Genomic DNA, 15,622 nt, shown 5'->3' with positions numbered 1-15,622 from the left:
ACACACACATACACAGTGAAAGAGAATTTCAATAATTAGGAAAGATACACATAACTTTAAATATCAATATTTTAAAGAAATGGCATTCTGAATGTGGTAAATTAAAATTTCCTCTTGTACTCTTTAAACTTTAAATATTTCTTTATATGAAAACAAATCTTAAAACCTTTAACTTTAGGAAATAAATTTTAAATGAAGACACAGGTCTCTCTCATGGACTCATCTACTCCTCCCTTCCACTAGCACAGCAGGGCCTGGGCTGTGCTGAATAGCATTCCTGTCCTACAACACATCCGCTAAGATGCTCTGAGGCACCCTTAGCACCTGCCACCTACCTGACAGGAACAAAACAGGCCTAAGACCCTACTGCCTTCCAGAGCTCTCTCCTCTACCCAGAAAGCCCTGCAGGGCTCCTTCCCTACCCATTCTCCCTCCCAGGGCTCCCTCCACTGCCCACACCCCCCACCTGTGTCCACAGGAGGCTGCAGACTCTAATATTCACAACAGAGACTGTACCCGGAGCACCCAGCATCATTTTTTTAGGGCCTGCCAAGGTTACCGGAGTCTTCTGCCTCGGGGCCCTGGTCCCTCCCTTCCCTTGCAGGCTCAAGGCAAAGGCTTGGTGCCCAAACTGCCTAACATCTTCCTATAAGAGGAGTGGGTCCTACTTCCTTTACATTTATTTTCTACATTTTCAAAAGATTAATTCATCGTGTGTCTGAGTCTTCATACATGTGTGTGTTAGCCTGTGCCTCAGGTATTCTCCATTCCACTTAGTTTTTAGAGGCCATTCTCACCCCTGAATCTAAAGCTCAAACTGTTGGAAGTCAGCGTCAGCAAGTTCTAGCCATCCTCCTGTCTCTGCTCACCTTAGAGCGGGGGTCAGAGAGTTCCCTGGCACACCTGACTTGTGTGGGTGTGAGCTCTGAACTGTGGCCTTCATGACCATGAAGCAAGGTTAGGAGGGCTCTTAACCACTGAGCCACCCCTCCAGCTCCCACTTCCTACAGTTTTGAATATGACGCTACCACACATAATTTCTCATTCATTTCTATTAGTTACCTGGTAAAAAAAAGGAGAGGATTCAAAATTCATAGCTAGGACGCTAGAGCTCAGAAACTTCCCTAAGATACACCTTCCAAACAGTGAAAGAATTCTAACCTGAAGGTACTTTTTAGAGCCCAGCGTAATAATACACATGTGTAATCCCAACACTCGGGAGGCTGAGGCAAAATGATCATGAGTTCAAGGGCAACCTCAGCTATACAGTGAGATCTGGGCTACCAGGGTTATATGGTGAAAATAAGGAGCCAGGAATGGTGGTTTATGTCTGTAATACAACGAATCAGAAGGCTAGGGCAGAAGGTCACAAGTTCAAGGCTAGCCTGAGCAATATGAAAAACTTCAAAAAGGTAAGAGGGGTCCAAGGAAGGGGGAATGTGAGTAAAACAAAATGAAAATACAATTATTTATCACATCAAATACATAATGTAGTAACACAGAAATTAATTTTTACTGAATACAAAAAAGAAAAAATTGAGTTCTATTCCTATACAAAAACACCTGTGCGTTCATTCTTCAAATTCGCGCCAAATGGATGCTTTTTTGAAACCTGGTGATGAGTTTATCTGAATTTTTCTATTATTAATAAAAACTCTGAGTCAAATATCAGGGTGAACACCTGATTGATCAGAGAAGTGGCAGAAAAGCCATCAGTTACCTCCCCTCTCTCTCCTTCCCCAAGGCCCTGGAGACCTTTCTAAGGCCTTTTTCTACTACTGTGGAAGGAGCGGTGGGCCGCTTCCCACCTCCCAGCTCCCAGCCACTGGCTAGCTTTACCCAAAATAATTACACTGAAACTGTATTCTTTTAAACACTGCCTGGCCTGTTAGTTCCAGCCTCTTATTGGCTAACTCTCACATCTTGATTAACCCATTTCTATTAATGTGTGTAGCATCATGAGGTGGTAGCTTACCGGGAAGATTCTAACCACCATCTGTCTTGGGTAGGAGAAGCATGGCGACTGCCTGAATCTGCTTCTTTCTCCCAGCATTCTGTTCTGTCTACTCCGGCTACCTAAGGGCTGGCCTATCAAAGGTCAAGGCAGTTTCTTTATTAACCAATAAAATTAACACATTGACAGAAGACCCTCCTCCATCATACTACTTCCTGTATCTCTTTATATGTATCCTGGGTCATCCAAAAACTCTATGGCTAATTCTGGTCAGCTAGTTGCTAACTCCACCCCCTGATTCAAGGTTAAACTTTATTAGCAGTCTCTGAGTGTCAGTGTGAACAAATATCCCCCAACATGACAAGCTGGTGCAAATTCTTAGAAAAACAACGGCCACAAACTGTATTCCATGAACACTCACCACGTGCCGCTGCACACAGTCTCACTTAGCCTCACGCGAGCTAGGAATTTCGCACTCTATTTTCCACATTCACTCTAAAGGGATCCTTTATTTCCAGACAAATAAAAACACACGGCACCACATTGATCAGTTGTCAACAACTCACTTTTGGACACAGATTCCTCCAGCACGATAGCAGACTCTCCTGTGCACTGCCCAGTCCTGCCGGACTTCCTGCTCACAGCCAGCGGCCAAGTCTCACGCTCCCAAGATCAGTGATCAGACAACACTGGGGTCACATGTTCTATGTAACAAAAGCATTTTTCTAGCCAGGCCTTGAAGCTCTACACTGAGCAGGAGAGGGGCAGTGGGCACCCTTGTCTTCTTGGTTAGTGGGAATACTTCTCATTTTTCTCCACTTAACAAGATGGAGGCTGTCGGTTTGCCATACATAGTTTTTATTATCTGAGATAGGTTCCTTCCATGCCTAGTTTCTTCAGAGTTTGTTATCACAAATGGTGCTGGATTTTTAACTGAAGTGATCAAGTGTCCCTTTCTGCAGATGACATGACTCTGCATAAAAGACCCCGGAGACTCCTCAGGAAACCTCTAGAATTGACCAACATGTGAAGCCAAGTGGCAGGTTACAACATTAGCATGCCAGAACCAATATCCTTCCTCTACACCAAAGACAGCCTGAGAAAGAAACCATGGTAAGAGTCACATTCACAACAGTCAATGAACAAACCTGGAAACCTAACTGAGAAAGCCACAGGCACACACAATGAAAACTTGAAAACACTAAAGAGATAAATTGGAGATGGAGAGACCACTCATGCGCATGGCCTGGTAGCATTAACACTGTGAAAACAGCTGTCCTGCTGAAAGTAAACTACAGCTTCAGTGCAATCCACACCAAAACTCCAATGCAATTCTTCCCAGAAATTGGAAAAAAACAACAATCTTAAAGTTCATATGGAAATACAACAGACCCCAGGTACCCAAAACAACCATGAACAATAAAAACTCTGCTGGAGGTATCACCATTCCTGACTTCAAATTACCCTAGAAAGCCATAGTAAAAACACACATCACTAGCACAAAGCCAGACACACCCAACAGGTGCAGTAGAACCAGGAACCGAAATATAACCAAGGCCCCGTGCCTACACCCACCTGATTGTTTACAAAGATGCCAAAACACACATTGTCAAAAAGACTGCATCTTCCACAAACAGCGCTGAGAAAACTGGATGTTCACACAAAGATTGAAACTTGATCCTTCTCTCATCCCCTGCACACAGATCAATTCCAAATGGATCAAAGATCTTAGCGTTAAATCCGAAACACTGAGACTGCTAGAGGGAAGAGTAGAGAAGACACTTCAGGACACAGGCTGAGGGGAGGACTTGCTGAGCGGGACCACAACTGTCCAGGAAACAGAACCAACAATCAACAAGGGCGACTTCACAAGATGAGTTTCTGTATCACAAAATAAACAGTTAATTCAGTGAAGAGGCAGCCCATAGAAAGGCAAAGACAGATGAGAGACAGACTAGATAGATAGATAGATAGATAGATAGATAGATAGATAGATAGATGATAGATAGATAGATAGATAGATGATAGATAGATAGATAGATAGATAGATAGATAGATAGATAGATNGATAGATAGATAGATAGATGATAGATAGATAGATAGATAGATGATAGATAGATAGATAGATAGATAGATAGATAGATAGATAGATAGACAGACAGATAGACAGATAGATAAGACAGACATACAGTTGATAGAGAGACAGGAGGATGGATGCATGGACAGGTAGATGGGTGAGTAGGTGGGAGTGGGTAGATGATAGATAAAAGATAGATAGATAGATAGATAGATAGATAGATAGATAGATAGATAGATAGATGAATTAATAGGTAGGTGGATGATAGCTAGATAGGCATCTTAAGTATGAAGGTAGGCAGATAAATGATGATATAGGGACATATATGTGTGTGTGTAATACATATATATCCTAAAATATCTTTTCCAATTAATTGTACATCTGACAGAAGACTGACCAGTGTCTAGAATATACAAAACCTTAGAAACTAAACATCAAGAAAAAAAACAGCTCTATTAAAAAGTGGGCAATGGAAATGAACCAAGATTTCTCAAAAACAAAAAACCCACAAATGCCTAAGAAATATTTTTTAAAGTACTCACCATCCATTTTTTTGTCACTAGGGAAATGCAAATTAAGGCTGCTTTGAGGGCTGGAGAGATGTGTCAGCAGTTAAGAGCACTGGCTACTCTTCCAGAGGGCCCAGGTTCAACTCTAGCACCCACATGGTGGCCCACAACAGTCTGTAACTCCAGTTCCAAATGATCTAACACCCTTTTCTACCTTCACTGGCACTAAGTGTGCAAACTATGCAGATATTCATGCCGGCAAAACACTCATAAAATAAATGCTTAAAATAACTACTTTGTGTCTCGTCATTTATATATGTATGTATGTTTTGGTTTTTCAAGAGAAAGTTTCTTGGTGTAGTTTTGGAGCCTGTCCTGGAACTTGCTCTGTAGACCAGGCTGGTCTCGAACTCACAGAGATCCACCTGCTTCTTCCTCCCAAGTGCTGGGATTAAAGGTGTGTGCCTACTTCCAGGCAATATTTTTACTTTTTAATATCTGTTTTACCTTACAAGAACGGGTACCTTGCCTAAAGGTCTGTCTATGTGCACACGTGCACATGTGTACAGCGCCTGCAGTGGCCAGAAGAAAACATCAGACCCCCTAGGACTGCAGCCACAGGCAGTTTTAAGTGGCTGTATAGGTGCTGGGAATTGAACCCCAGTCCGATGAGAACCAGCACTCTTAGCCACTGGTGCTACCTCTTCAGCCCCGATTTCATCTTTCTTAAGTGATAAGATTTGGGGGAAAGGAAACATTCGTTATGCACTGTTGGTGAGAGTACAAACTGGTACAGTCACTATGGAAATCAGTGTAACAATTCCTCAAAAAACTACATCTATCACGTGACCCGGCTATAACTCCTTGGTATATATGCAAAGAACTCATTTCCTACTACAAAGATAGATGCTCATCCATATTTGTTGTTGATGTATTCACAATGGGGAGGATATGAACAGTCAAGATTTCAATCAACTAATGAATAGATACGAGAATGTGGTGCCACACGCAATGGAATTTCATTTATCTATAAAGAAAACTGAAATTATGGAATGTGCAGGTAAATTGATGGAAGTGAAAAACATTACACTGCGGTAACCCAGACCCATAGAAGCAAATATCACCTGTGCTCCCTTATATGTAGATACTAGCATTGGATCTTTAAATTTGTTACCCAGAAAACTAAAGGAGCCACGGGTGCGGTGAGAGAGAATTTTAAGAGGCGGGTAGTAGAACACAGGTGATAGGAGGGGTAAAGGGGAATAATGGGAATGGATGTTTAAGTGGGGAGAAGGATGGGGGCGTAGGTCACTGGAGGAGGTGGGACAAAGGATAAATAATTGTAAGGATGTTTGGAAGAGCCATACAGATATCTACCGTTTCATAAGTGTCATATGCATGAGGCTGGAAAGATAGCTTGGTGCTCCATGTTCTATCAGGAGGACTAGAGTTTGGATCCTAACACCCATGTCTGGCAGCTCACAAATGCCTGCAATTCCAGCTCCCAAGGATCTGACATCTTCTGGCCCCCACCAGTGTGTGTGCACCTGCACATACGTATATGTGCACACACATAATAATAATAAAAACAAATCTTAAAAATCAAAGCAGTGTATTTGGAGTTGCCCTATACATGGGATTATTCTCCTACAAGAAGTATAGGTTGACAAATAAAAGGTCCCATGCAAGGTATAAAATACCTCCCCTCAAGTTGCTAGCAAGGGTGTCTTAGAAACCCCCTCAAACAATACCAGCTATTGCCACTGCTCTTAGCTGCCATCCGGAAACTGATGGTAAAACCCTGCTGCTGTGACAATTTAGTCACAAGACATGGAAAAATGAAAGTTGGTTCTCAGTGGAAACTATGTAGGTTCCTGGTAAGAAAAGTCCAGACAGTCTTTGCTATCTGTATATCCTATGGGTCACAGTAAGGACCAATGTTAAACTACCCCCAAGGGAGCAATAGTGGCATGAATGTTATGAAGGTAACCAATTGCTTTCTGATTGAATTAAGGGCCCATTCCATGCCTGGTACTGTAAATCTGGCCAAGAACCCATGTTTGGAAAACCCACCGGTCACAGGGGTGGACCAACTACTATTATTTTCCTAAATGGATATAGTACTTAAATATGCCCCCTAAATTCACATTCCTATAAACACAGATTAGTGCAGCTCTCAGACGACATCAAGTTTCCTTGTGTGGTGGACTCATTTGGCACAGATACAACTGGTCCAGGTGCAGAGAAAAAGTGTTTGTGAAGTGCTCAGCCACAGGTGCAACCCCTACATCCCACCCCTTACCCCAAGGCTCAGGGACCACTGTGGAAAAGGGCCAGAGGTTAGGGAGGACCAGAATGAGACAGTGACTGCTGGGCATGGCAGGACAGAGCAGCATGACCTCACGGCAGCTGTGGCTGCCTGCACTAGACCCACGCAAGATCAAGCCATCCAACATGTCTAGTATAGAGGGGTAAGGGAATCACCAGCCACCATCTTCACCACCAGCTGAGGAACTACTGGCAGCTAATGGCTTCTTGAGGGAGAGTGAGTTTTCTCTAAGAGTGTGGCCCCTGGAAGGTCCATCCTCTTCCAGAGAATGTCCCCATACTTAGAGTTTATGAGAGTATTAACTGGACTCAGTGGACATAAAAAAAAAAAAGAGACATGGAGTTGGAGGGAGTATGGGATGAATGGGGTGAATATGATTAAGAGAAATTGTGTGCATGTGGCGTTCTCAAAGGATTAATAAAAATACTGTATTTTTTTTTTTAAAAAAAGTGTTTCTCTAAACAGGTACCAGCGTCAATCTGTTTACATATCCGTGAAGTTCAATTTCTTGCTATTTCCACAGGAAGCAGGTGAGCACCAGTCCCTGCTCCATGTATCCACACTGTGCCCACAGGGATCAGTGCCTCCCCCATTCTCTGTACCATCCTCCTGCTCCACACCTCAACAACTTCCAGACCGGCTCTGCTGCCTCTTCAGACTCCCTTCTAGGGTGTCTCTTCCTAGCACTTCCCCAGCTCTGCCTAAGAATGCTGGACTGTCTTCAGTGAATGGGAGCATAAGATCTCTGTCCTTAATCTCTCAGCTATTTGATCAGGGAGGCTGATTGCAAATCAGTGATGGATTTGAGCAGGATATACTACTAGGGGAAGCAAGAGCATTAAAAAAAAAATCTAAGCGATTACCTTAGGCAGACAGGCCTTACATTTCTCTCACGCATGGCTGAGCATAGTAAATCAGATCTGATTAGTTCAGTAAACAGGATTCAAAATCAACTCACCTTCGTCAGTGAAAACACAATGTAAATATGTCCAGCTCCTATGCGCGACCCTACTAACCTCTTAGAAGAGAAAACACACGGGGTGCACTGCTTTTAGCCACTTGCGGCCTTTTTAATTGAGCTTTTAAAGGTGGGAGGGTGGACTCAACACACTGGTCACACTTTCTCTCTTGCGTGCTAACATTCTATCAAGCAGGTGTAAGATACAAAACTCCATTTTTCTTCCTTCACGGAATCCTGGCATGCTTATCTTGAAAGGCAGTTTTCTAAGTCTTCTCAATACTCACTTAGCAAAAGCATTTCTCCTATTAATCTCCTTTTGGGAAGAAGCAGAGGTTGTGCTGAAACTTCTCCTAAAACCTAAAAGGGAGAGTGAAGGTCAGAAGAGGAAAATACATCACTCATATTCAGCCTCTACAAAGAGTTATTTTTAATCACTTCTACAGATGTTCTATGACACCAAGAGGTTTTGTTTTGTTTTCTTTTTCTGGAGAAACCTGTTATGCAGCAGTTCCTCCAGGATAAAACCCTCCATCATGCAGGGAAGTGCCTTAAACTCAGGAAGTAAACAATTCAAAAGCATCAGGAAGTTCCTAAAACTGACCAGAAACAACAGGTCCCTCCCTCCTGAGCATGCATAGGCAGAAGACACAAGAGACCAGACCCACTGACTGAAAGCAAATCTGTCTGAAAGATACTCAGAACATCTGAACTGCCTAAAAGAGACAACCTCCAGTCCCCGAGCTGCTGGTGGGCTCTGCACTGTATGCCAGGTTTCTAGCTTTCATAAGCTGGTCGCCACCTATGCTGAGGTGGGCTTTTGGTGATGCAGCTGTCTTTGAGTCACGTCTGCTCCTGTCAATAAACTCTCCCCCATATTCCTCAGTAAAACTCACTGGTTGACTAAGTTGGACTTTGGTGACATCCTTACTTTGGCCTGTTGGTTGGCTGGTTCCTACATGGGGTGAGCAAAAAATGTCCTTGTTCACATTTCCACAGGGACAATATCACACAACAAAAATAAAACAGGTGCCTACTCAGAACATAACTAGTTTATATTTCTAGATAATTCCTCATCTTTTCACCAAGCTCTGCTCACACAAGGATAAATGATAAGTAAGTACAACATGACTTCCAATGCTTTCTCCTGTAAGATTTCTTGAAAACTAAATAACACCAAGTCACACACATAAAATGGACTCAGTATATGATGAAATATTTCAATCTTAATAATCATATAGAAAGGATGTTTAAAAAAAACTATCATTAAAAATATTCCAGTAGCAGAACACTGGACAACAAACTTCAGAGCTCCTCAGTGTCCACTCCTACAAAAGAGTTCAAAGAGTAAAAGACTTTACAAAAGGTAGAGTTAAAAACAGAAAATGGATTTCCAATTCAGGCAAACAAGATGTGCTAAAGAAATCTTTTGATCAAAATAACTCCCACTTGGGCTGGAGAGATAGCCTAGCAGTTAAGAATATTGACTGCATTTCCAGAGGACCAGGGTTCAATTCCCAGCAACCACATGGTGGCCCACAACCACCTGTAATGAGATCTAGTGCCCTCTTCTGACCTGGAAGGTCACACTGCAGGCAGAACACTGTATATATAATAAATAATAAATCGTAAAAAAAATCCCAATTTAGAACTATAATTTTAGAGAATGTACTGTTGAGTATATAATGTTGAGAGAATACTTTCTCTCTTTCTCCCTGTCTCTGAAGTGGGCTGCCCCTCTGTATGCTGTGGATATGCTTTATTACCATTGGTTAATAAAGAAGTTGATTTGGCAAATAGCCAGGCAGAATAGAGCCAGGAGGGAAATCCAAACAAGTATACAGGAGAAAAGAGGGAGAATCAGGGAGACACCAGCAGCCACTAGAGAAGAAAGATGTGAGATAATAAGCCATAAGCCTCATGGTAAAATATAGGATAACAGAAATGGGTTAATTTAAGTTATAAGAGCTAGGTAATAATAAGCCTGAGCTAACAGTCCAAAAAGTTTGTAATTAATATTAAGCCTCAGAATGGTTACTTGGGAACTGGTGGGCGGGAGAGAAACCTCCAGTTACACTTGTCTCTGTCTCTGTCTTTCTCTCTCTGTGTGTGTGTGTGTGTGTGTGTGTGTGTGTGTGTGTGTGTGTGTGTGTAAGTGTAGATGTTGGTGGCACACCCAGGTCCCCAGAGTACAATTTCAGAGAGGACAAACCATAAAAAAGAAAGAAGCCAGAAGAGGCAGCTAGGTGTCCAGTGTAGAATCTTGTATCACAGGGTTGCCGCTCAACCCCTGGGTACTGCACAGGACATGGAGAAGGAAGGAACAAAGACCTCTTAGCAGATCCCACCCAAGACTCCTGGTAAACGAGTTCATGCTCAATGTAACTTAGGGTAAGAAACTTAAGCTTTCTTATGAAACAATGGCTTTCTTTTCAGTGTGAGACTAGAATTACTGCTCTGAGATTTAGTAAACATGAACAAATTCATGTTCTCTATGTCACGAAAGAAAGAAAGAAAGAAAGAAAGAAAGAAAGAAAGAAAGAAAGAAAGAAAGAAAGAGAAAAGAAAACAGAAAGGCATGCAGAGAATGTACGTTAAAGCAGATCTAGGGTAGCAATGCTTCCCGGCAAATAGCAGAAGTCAATACATATGAAGGCATCAAAAAACTGTTATCTATTGCCATCTGTAACCTTCCAGTTAGACAAACACTTCCCAGCAATAAATTAGTCATAAATAAGTCAGGTTCAACAGACACAAGCTGCAGAAACAGACTCAGCAAAACTTTAAATACTGAATAAGCTAAAATAAAGTAATCAATAATACGTAAGATTTCAAGGACATGAAAGAAAAGCTTGGGAATACAGGGAAAAGTAATAGTAAGATGTGCGAAAATAAAAGCAGACATTTTGATTATCATTGATGTGTGGGCTGGATTAAGCAGCAGAATAGACACAGTTGAATAGAAAAACAGGAAACGGATGACAGTAAAGGTTCCCAGAATGTGGTCAGACATTCAGGTTGTGACGGATACAAAGGCAGCATGGGAAGTATAGCAGAGAAGAACTTCAGAAGCTTGTAGATGCCAGCCTTCATTTCTAGGGAGACCCAGAATGCCAAACAGGAGAAGCTAAAAGAAATTTCCACCTGCACACATCCTCATAAAACTGTGCAACAAGAAATGAAAGAGACCCTTCAAGGAGTCCAAAACAAACAAGACAAGATAAATCACCTGCGACAAGGATTGGTCAAATGCCCGACTCGCATCAGTGACAGAAGCCGGAGCAACCACGTGCAGGGGGAGAATCTAAAATCCTACACCTAGTCAAAATGTCACTGGAAAAGACAAAGACTGAGTGCACACCAGAGGAAGCTGTGAAGATTGATGAGCAAATATGGAAGTGAAATAAACTATTACAGGAAATTGTTATGACAATGCCCAATTTATAAAATAAAAACGATACAGCGCAGCTTCTAAGGATTCAATGATGCAGGAAGGGGGTAAGAATGACGAAGTTGTGTAAAGTGCGTACATTAGATGATGTATTCACAGTTTAGCGTGTACACAGTAGGAGAGCAAACAGAATGCAGAGAGGGGGAGGGCAGGAATACAGCCAGAACAAAGTGAAGGAGGAAGCACCAACTAGACGTGGTGGCACACAACTTTAATCCCAGTGCTAGGAGGCAGAGGCAGGGGGATTCCTGTGATTTCAAGGTGAGCCTGGCCTACACAGGAATTCTAAGTCAGTCAGGGCTACATAAAGACCCTGCATCAAAATACAAAACAAAACAGAAGAGAAGCGCCATTTATGACTTAATTTAAAACTCACCATTTACAATATACTAAAACCAAAATGGACTGGGGGCTGTAGGGATAGCTCAGGGGTTAAGAGTGCTTGCTGGGGCTTGCTGTGCAACTGGGAGGACTGGAGTTCAGATCCCAGCCTCCACACAGCAAAGACCTGGAACTGCACTCTGAAGAATCCAGTATCATCTTCTGACCTTCATGGCACACAGACCCCTCCCACACACACATACATGCTCAGCCACTCTCAAAGACACAAACATACAAATAAATATTTTAAGTGGAATAGGAAGCAAATAAAAGAGCACAAAAACATTGCTAATATATCAGTAATTAAAATAAATTAAAAGCAAGTAGAATTCTCTTGGAGTAGATAAAGACGATCAGATTTTTTTTCTCTAAGTAAAACCCTGGTATATTCTATTTAGAAAGGTACTGTGTTATAGCAGAAGGTAAATGGACAGAAAAAGGTCACTGAGAAATACTTAACCAAAAGAAGTCTTGTATATAAAGATACAAAAATGATTATAACAGCAGTAGCAAGAAGACCCTGATGGTGCTTCCCTGCAACCCCAGCATTCAGGCGGCTGACAGAAAATATTGAGTTGAGGCTAGCCTGTGCTACATGGTGATACTTTGTAGGGAGAGGAGAGTAAGATCAGGAAGGGAGAGAGAAGACACAATGGGAAAGGGAAAAGAGAAAGAAAAGTTATTACACTAGATACACCAAAAATATTAAATAATAAATAAAAATCTAACAAAATATGCACAAAAACTGTAGGAGGAAAGCTGCAATATCCTGATGAGGCTAGGGAAGGCCACAGCCCACAGTAGTCTTCTCAGCCACAAAGAGCACGTTCACAGGACTTCCATGGACCCTCAGCTGTCCCTTCCTAGACCCAGTGTGATTTTCCCTACAAGCACATTCTGGTGGTAAACCTCCCTCTTCTCACTTAAGAGGACACACTGGCGGTTTTTCTCTGTGATGCTCAAATTGCCATCAACACTACTCGTAGCATCCTTTACTAATAAAGCGAAGGACTGTTGGCTGACCAACAGGAAGGTAATGGGCAGATGGATAAGCTGAACAAAGGACAACATGTGTCCTGGGCAGGACAGTGTAGCATTTTATCATGCCATTCAGGTCTTAGGATTTCCCACTAATATTCTTAGATGATGACTGAATGGACAGTCAGTTCCACAGAAACAAAGGGGAGGTTACATTAGTGAGTGGAGAGAGTCCATGTTCACAGACAAATCAGTACTAAGATCAGAGCTTGCCAACTTCATCAAAATGCCAGCGTGTTACTACGTAGATTTCAACAAAATGGTCATAAGGTTTATGTGAGAAGGCAAAGAACCCAGACCAGCCATCACTATACCAATGGAGAATAAGGTCGGAGGACTGGCACCATTTACTGTGAAGAACTACTGCAAAACTACAGGAATCAGAACAGTGTGGGATTGGTGAAGATGACTGCTAAGGAACACGCAAGGTTGACCTCTGGTTCACGCACACACACACACACACTCACACACACATGCACACACACAGCAGAGGAAGAGGACGCAGACACAACACAGAGAACCCCTGCAAAGATGGGAGGGGGCAGAGAAACACATCATTCACCTACAAGTCAGAGCAACCCAGCAAACTCACACAGCACCACACACCATCAAAAATGTCACATCAAAAAAACATGTCCACTGGAACGGTGACAATCCCTGGTCATGGGGTTGACCACAACCAATATCCAAGGATCGTCGCTATATGAATAGCTCTTTCATAAACAGTTATCCACAAATGGAAAAGAAAATCAAACTCACTTCTTATCACATACAAAATCAATTCTGGGTAAACTGAAAAATGTGAAACACAAAACCAAAACCTCAAAAAAAAAATGTTCAGAAAAGAGCATTATGGTTTCTGTCTCATGAGAAAAAAAATCTTAATATAAAAAATGCAAAGCGTGAATTTTTTTTAGTCTTTGACTACAAAAAAGTTAAAGACTTCTTAACCAGAGAATGTCAGAAGAGTGAATACATGTCATCAGCTTGTACATATTCGTAACACACAAAACCAACAAGAGATTCATTCCCATAATATACAAAGAAACCTTCAGATGAGAGGTAAATTGTCCCAAAGAAGAAGGAGCGAGAGGCTTAAACAGAAGAAAGGAAATATGTGTGTCCCACGTGAAAACTGAAAGGACCAACTGCTTCCATGTCAACTAATTAAAATCTGGAAAATGCAAATTAAAGCCACAACAAAATACTGTTTAAATCTAGCAGAGTAGCAACTATTTCCACGCCGAACAAGATGGCAGTTGCTGAGGTTAAGCAGAACAAGGCCTTGCCAGCAGCTGAGGGGAGTGCAGACACTTGGCGTCCCCCGGGGAGGGCATGGGGATGGTAGCCATGCTTACCAACCCAGGGTAACTTCTACATGTGTGCGGAGCAGCACAGTGTGTAGTAATAAAGAAGAGGGTGCAGCAAAGTGACCAGGAGCTAAGAGCAGTCATGCATTGCCCTGAAATGCTCAAAACAAAACATGGTTTACTGATACAGCTGCATACGGTAGGAAAGAGCAAGAAAAATCAAAGGAATTATGAATACAAAATTCAAGTCTCATAACCGTAGGATGGGACATGCAAAACGGGGGCAGCGGAGAGGGAGGTGGGATCTTGGGGTTTACACAACACAGCTGGGAGGCAGGAAACATGTGCTCCGGGTTGCACGCACTATGCAGATGCATTTCAGACAGTCATTCATAGAAAGATACTGATACAGATGCTGAACAATAAAAACACACTTCAATGTGTGAAAGTGAAGAAATACTTTAAGCTGAATTTAAAAACCACCATCTTACCAGGATAAGAATGATTCTGTTTATTTGAAGATATTTCTGAAAGCGTATCCAGGGAATCTGAAAGTCTGTGAAGAAAACAAGCAGAGCATGCCTCGTTAGATGTAGCTGGTCTTTTGGTTGGGGTGGACGCACAAATGATGCTTTCACGCCAACTGGCATTTGTTATCCCATTCATTCAATAACTGGGCAGTCACGTGAGTCAGCATGGAAGACAGGCAACACGCAGATGGGGATCTTCACTACCAAGGACAGGCAGCGTGGAATTCAGTCATCTCAAACAGGACCCTGACTTCTGACATTTATTTGCCTGGTGACTTTTATGGGTCTGGGAGCTGAACCCCGGGCCTTGGCACATGACAGTCCTGTCACTGTGCTGTATCTGTGGCCCAGCTATTATTCTGTTATTGTTGTTGCCGCTGTTTTCCAGGGCTAGGAACTGGGCCCACCATGAGTTCTGATTTCTTTTGGAATTTTATCTTCAAAGGTAAAACTAAAACATATGGAGATAGGTTGTTTTATACCAAGTTTAACAGAGAAGGTTAAAATTATAAAAAATATCACCAGTTCTGATACTAGAAAAAAAGAAACTGCCTGAATCTGATAAACCTGGACAGCAATATAATCCAAGACCCTCTGTGCTGGACTCTGCCCTCCACTGCAAGGGTTGCCTCTCAATGAGTTTCTCTCTCTGTCTCCATCTCTGTCTCTATCTCTATCTCTACCTCTCTCTGTGTCTCTGTCTCTCCCCCTCTCTCTCTTCAGTCAAATCAGTATTTTTAAAAAGCCAGGTCCTGAAAGCCTCATTTTCTTTCACCCATTTACTGACCTAAATCTGCAAGGCCTTCATCTGTCAATCACTTTCCCCAACACACTTCACTTCCATCAAGAAGTCCTGCAGCCCCTGCCGTGTATTCAGCTGCATCCCACAATTCCCATGCATCGTTTTACAGACACACAATGCAGCACAGTCGAGCAGGGGCTGATGGACACAGAACCCATCACCAGGTAAGCAGCGGGTTCTGGAAGGAAGTGGTGGTGGGCAGCAGAGAGGAGACTACTTCTGGAAGTGAAATAAGTCCCAACAGCCACGAGAGAACAACATGAACACCGTGTTCAAGGGGGCT

The 15,622-nt window shown here is 42.4% G+C and overlaps 1 protein-coding gene across 2 annotated transcripts in view; it reads right to left on the bottom strand.

Moving 5' to 3' along the window:
- Clip4 (CAP-Gly domain containing linker protein family member 4) overlaps positions 1-15,622 on the bottom strand; it is a 67,358-nt gene that overhangs the window by 1,433 nt on the left and 50,303 nt on the right. For both annotated transcript variants that reach the window (XM_050163008.1, XM_050163007.1), the window contains exons 14-15: positions 14,499-14,563; positions 8,115-8,187 (exon numbers count right to left, since the gene is read on the bottom strand). In XM_050163008.1, the coding sequence (XP_050018965.1) occupies positions 8,115-8,187; positions 14,499-14,563 (138 nt within the window). The remainder of the gene's footprint in view (positions 1-8,114; positions 8,188-14,498; positions 14,564-15,622) is intronic.

Source organism: Alexandromys fortis, unplaced genomic scaffold (assembly GCF_014885135.2).
Source record: "Alexandromys fortis isolate MF-2015 unplaced genomic scaffold, M_Fortis_MF-2015_v1.1 scaffold_148, whole genome shotgun sequence".
Classification (NCBI taxonomy): Eukaryota; Metazoa; Chordata; class Mammalia; order Rodentia; family Cricetidae; genus Alexandromys; species Alexandromys fortis.
This window is presented reverse-complemented; position numbering and strand designations above follow the sequence as displayed.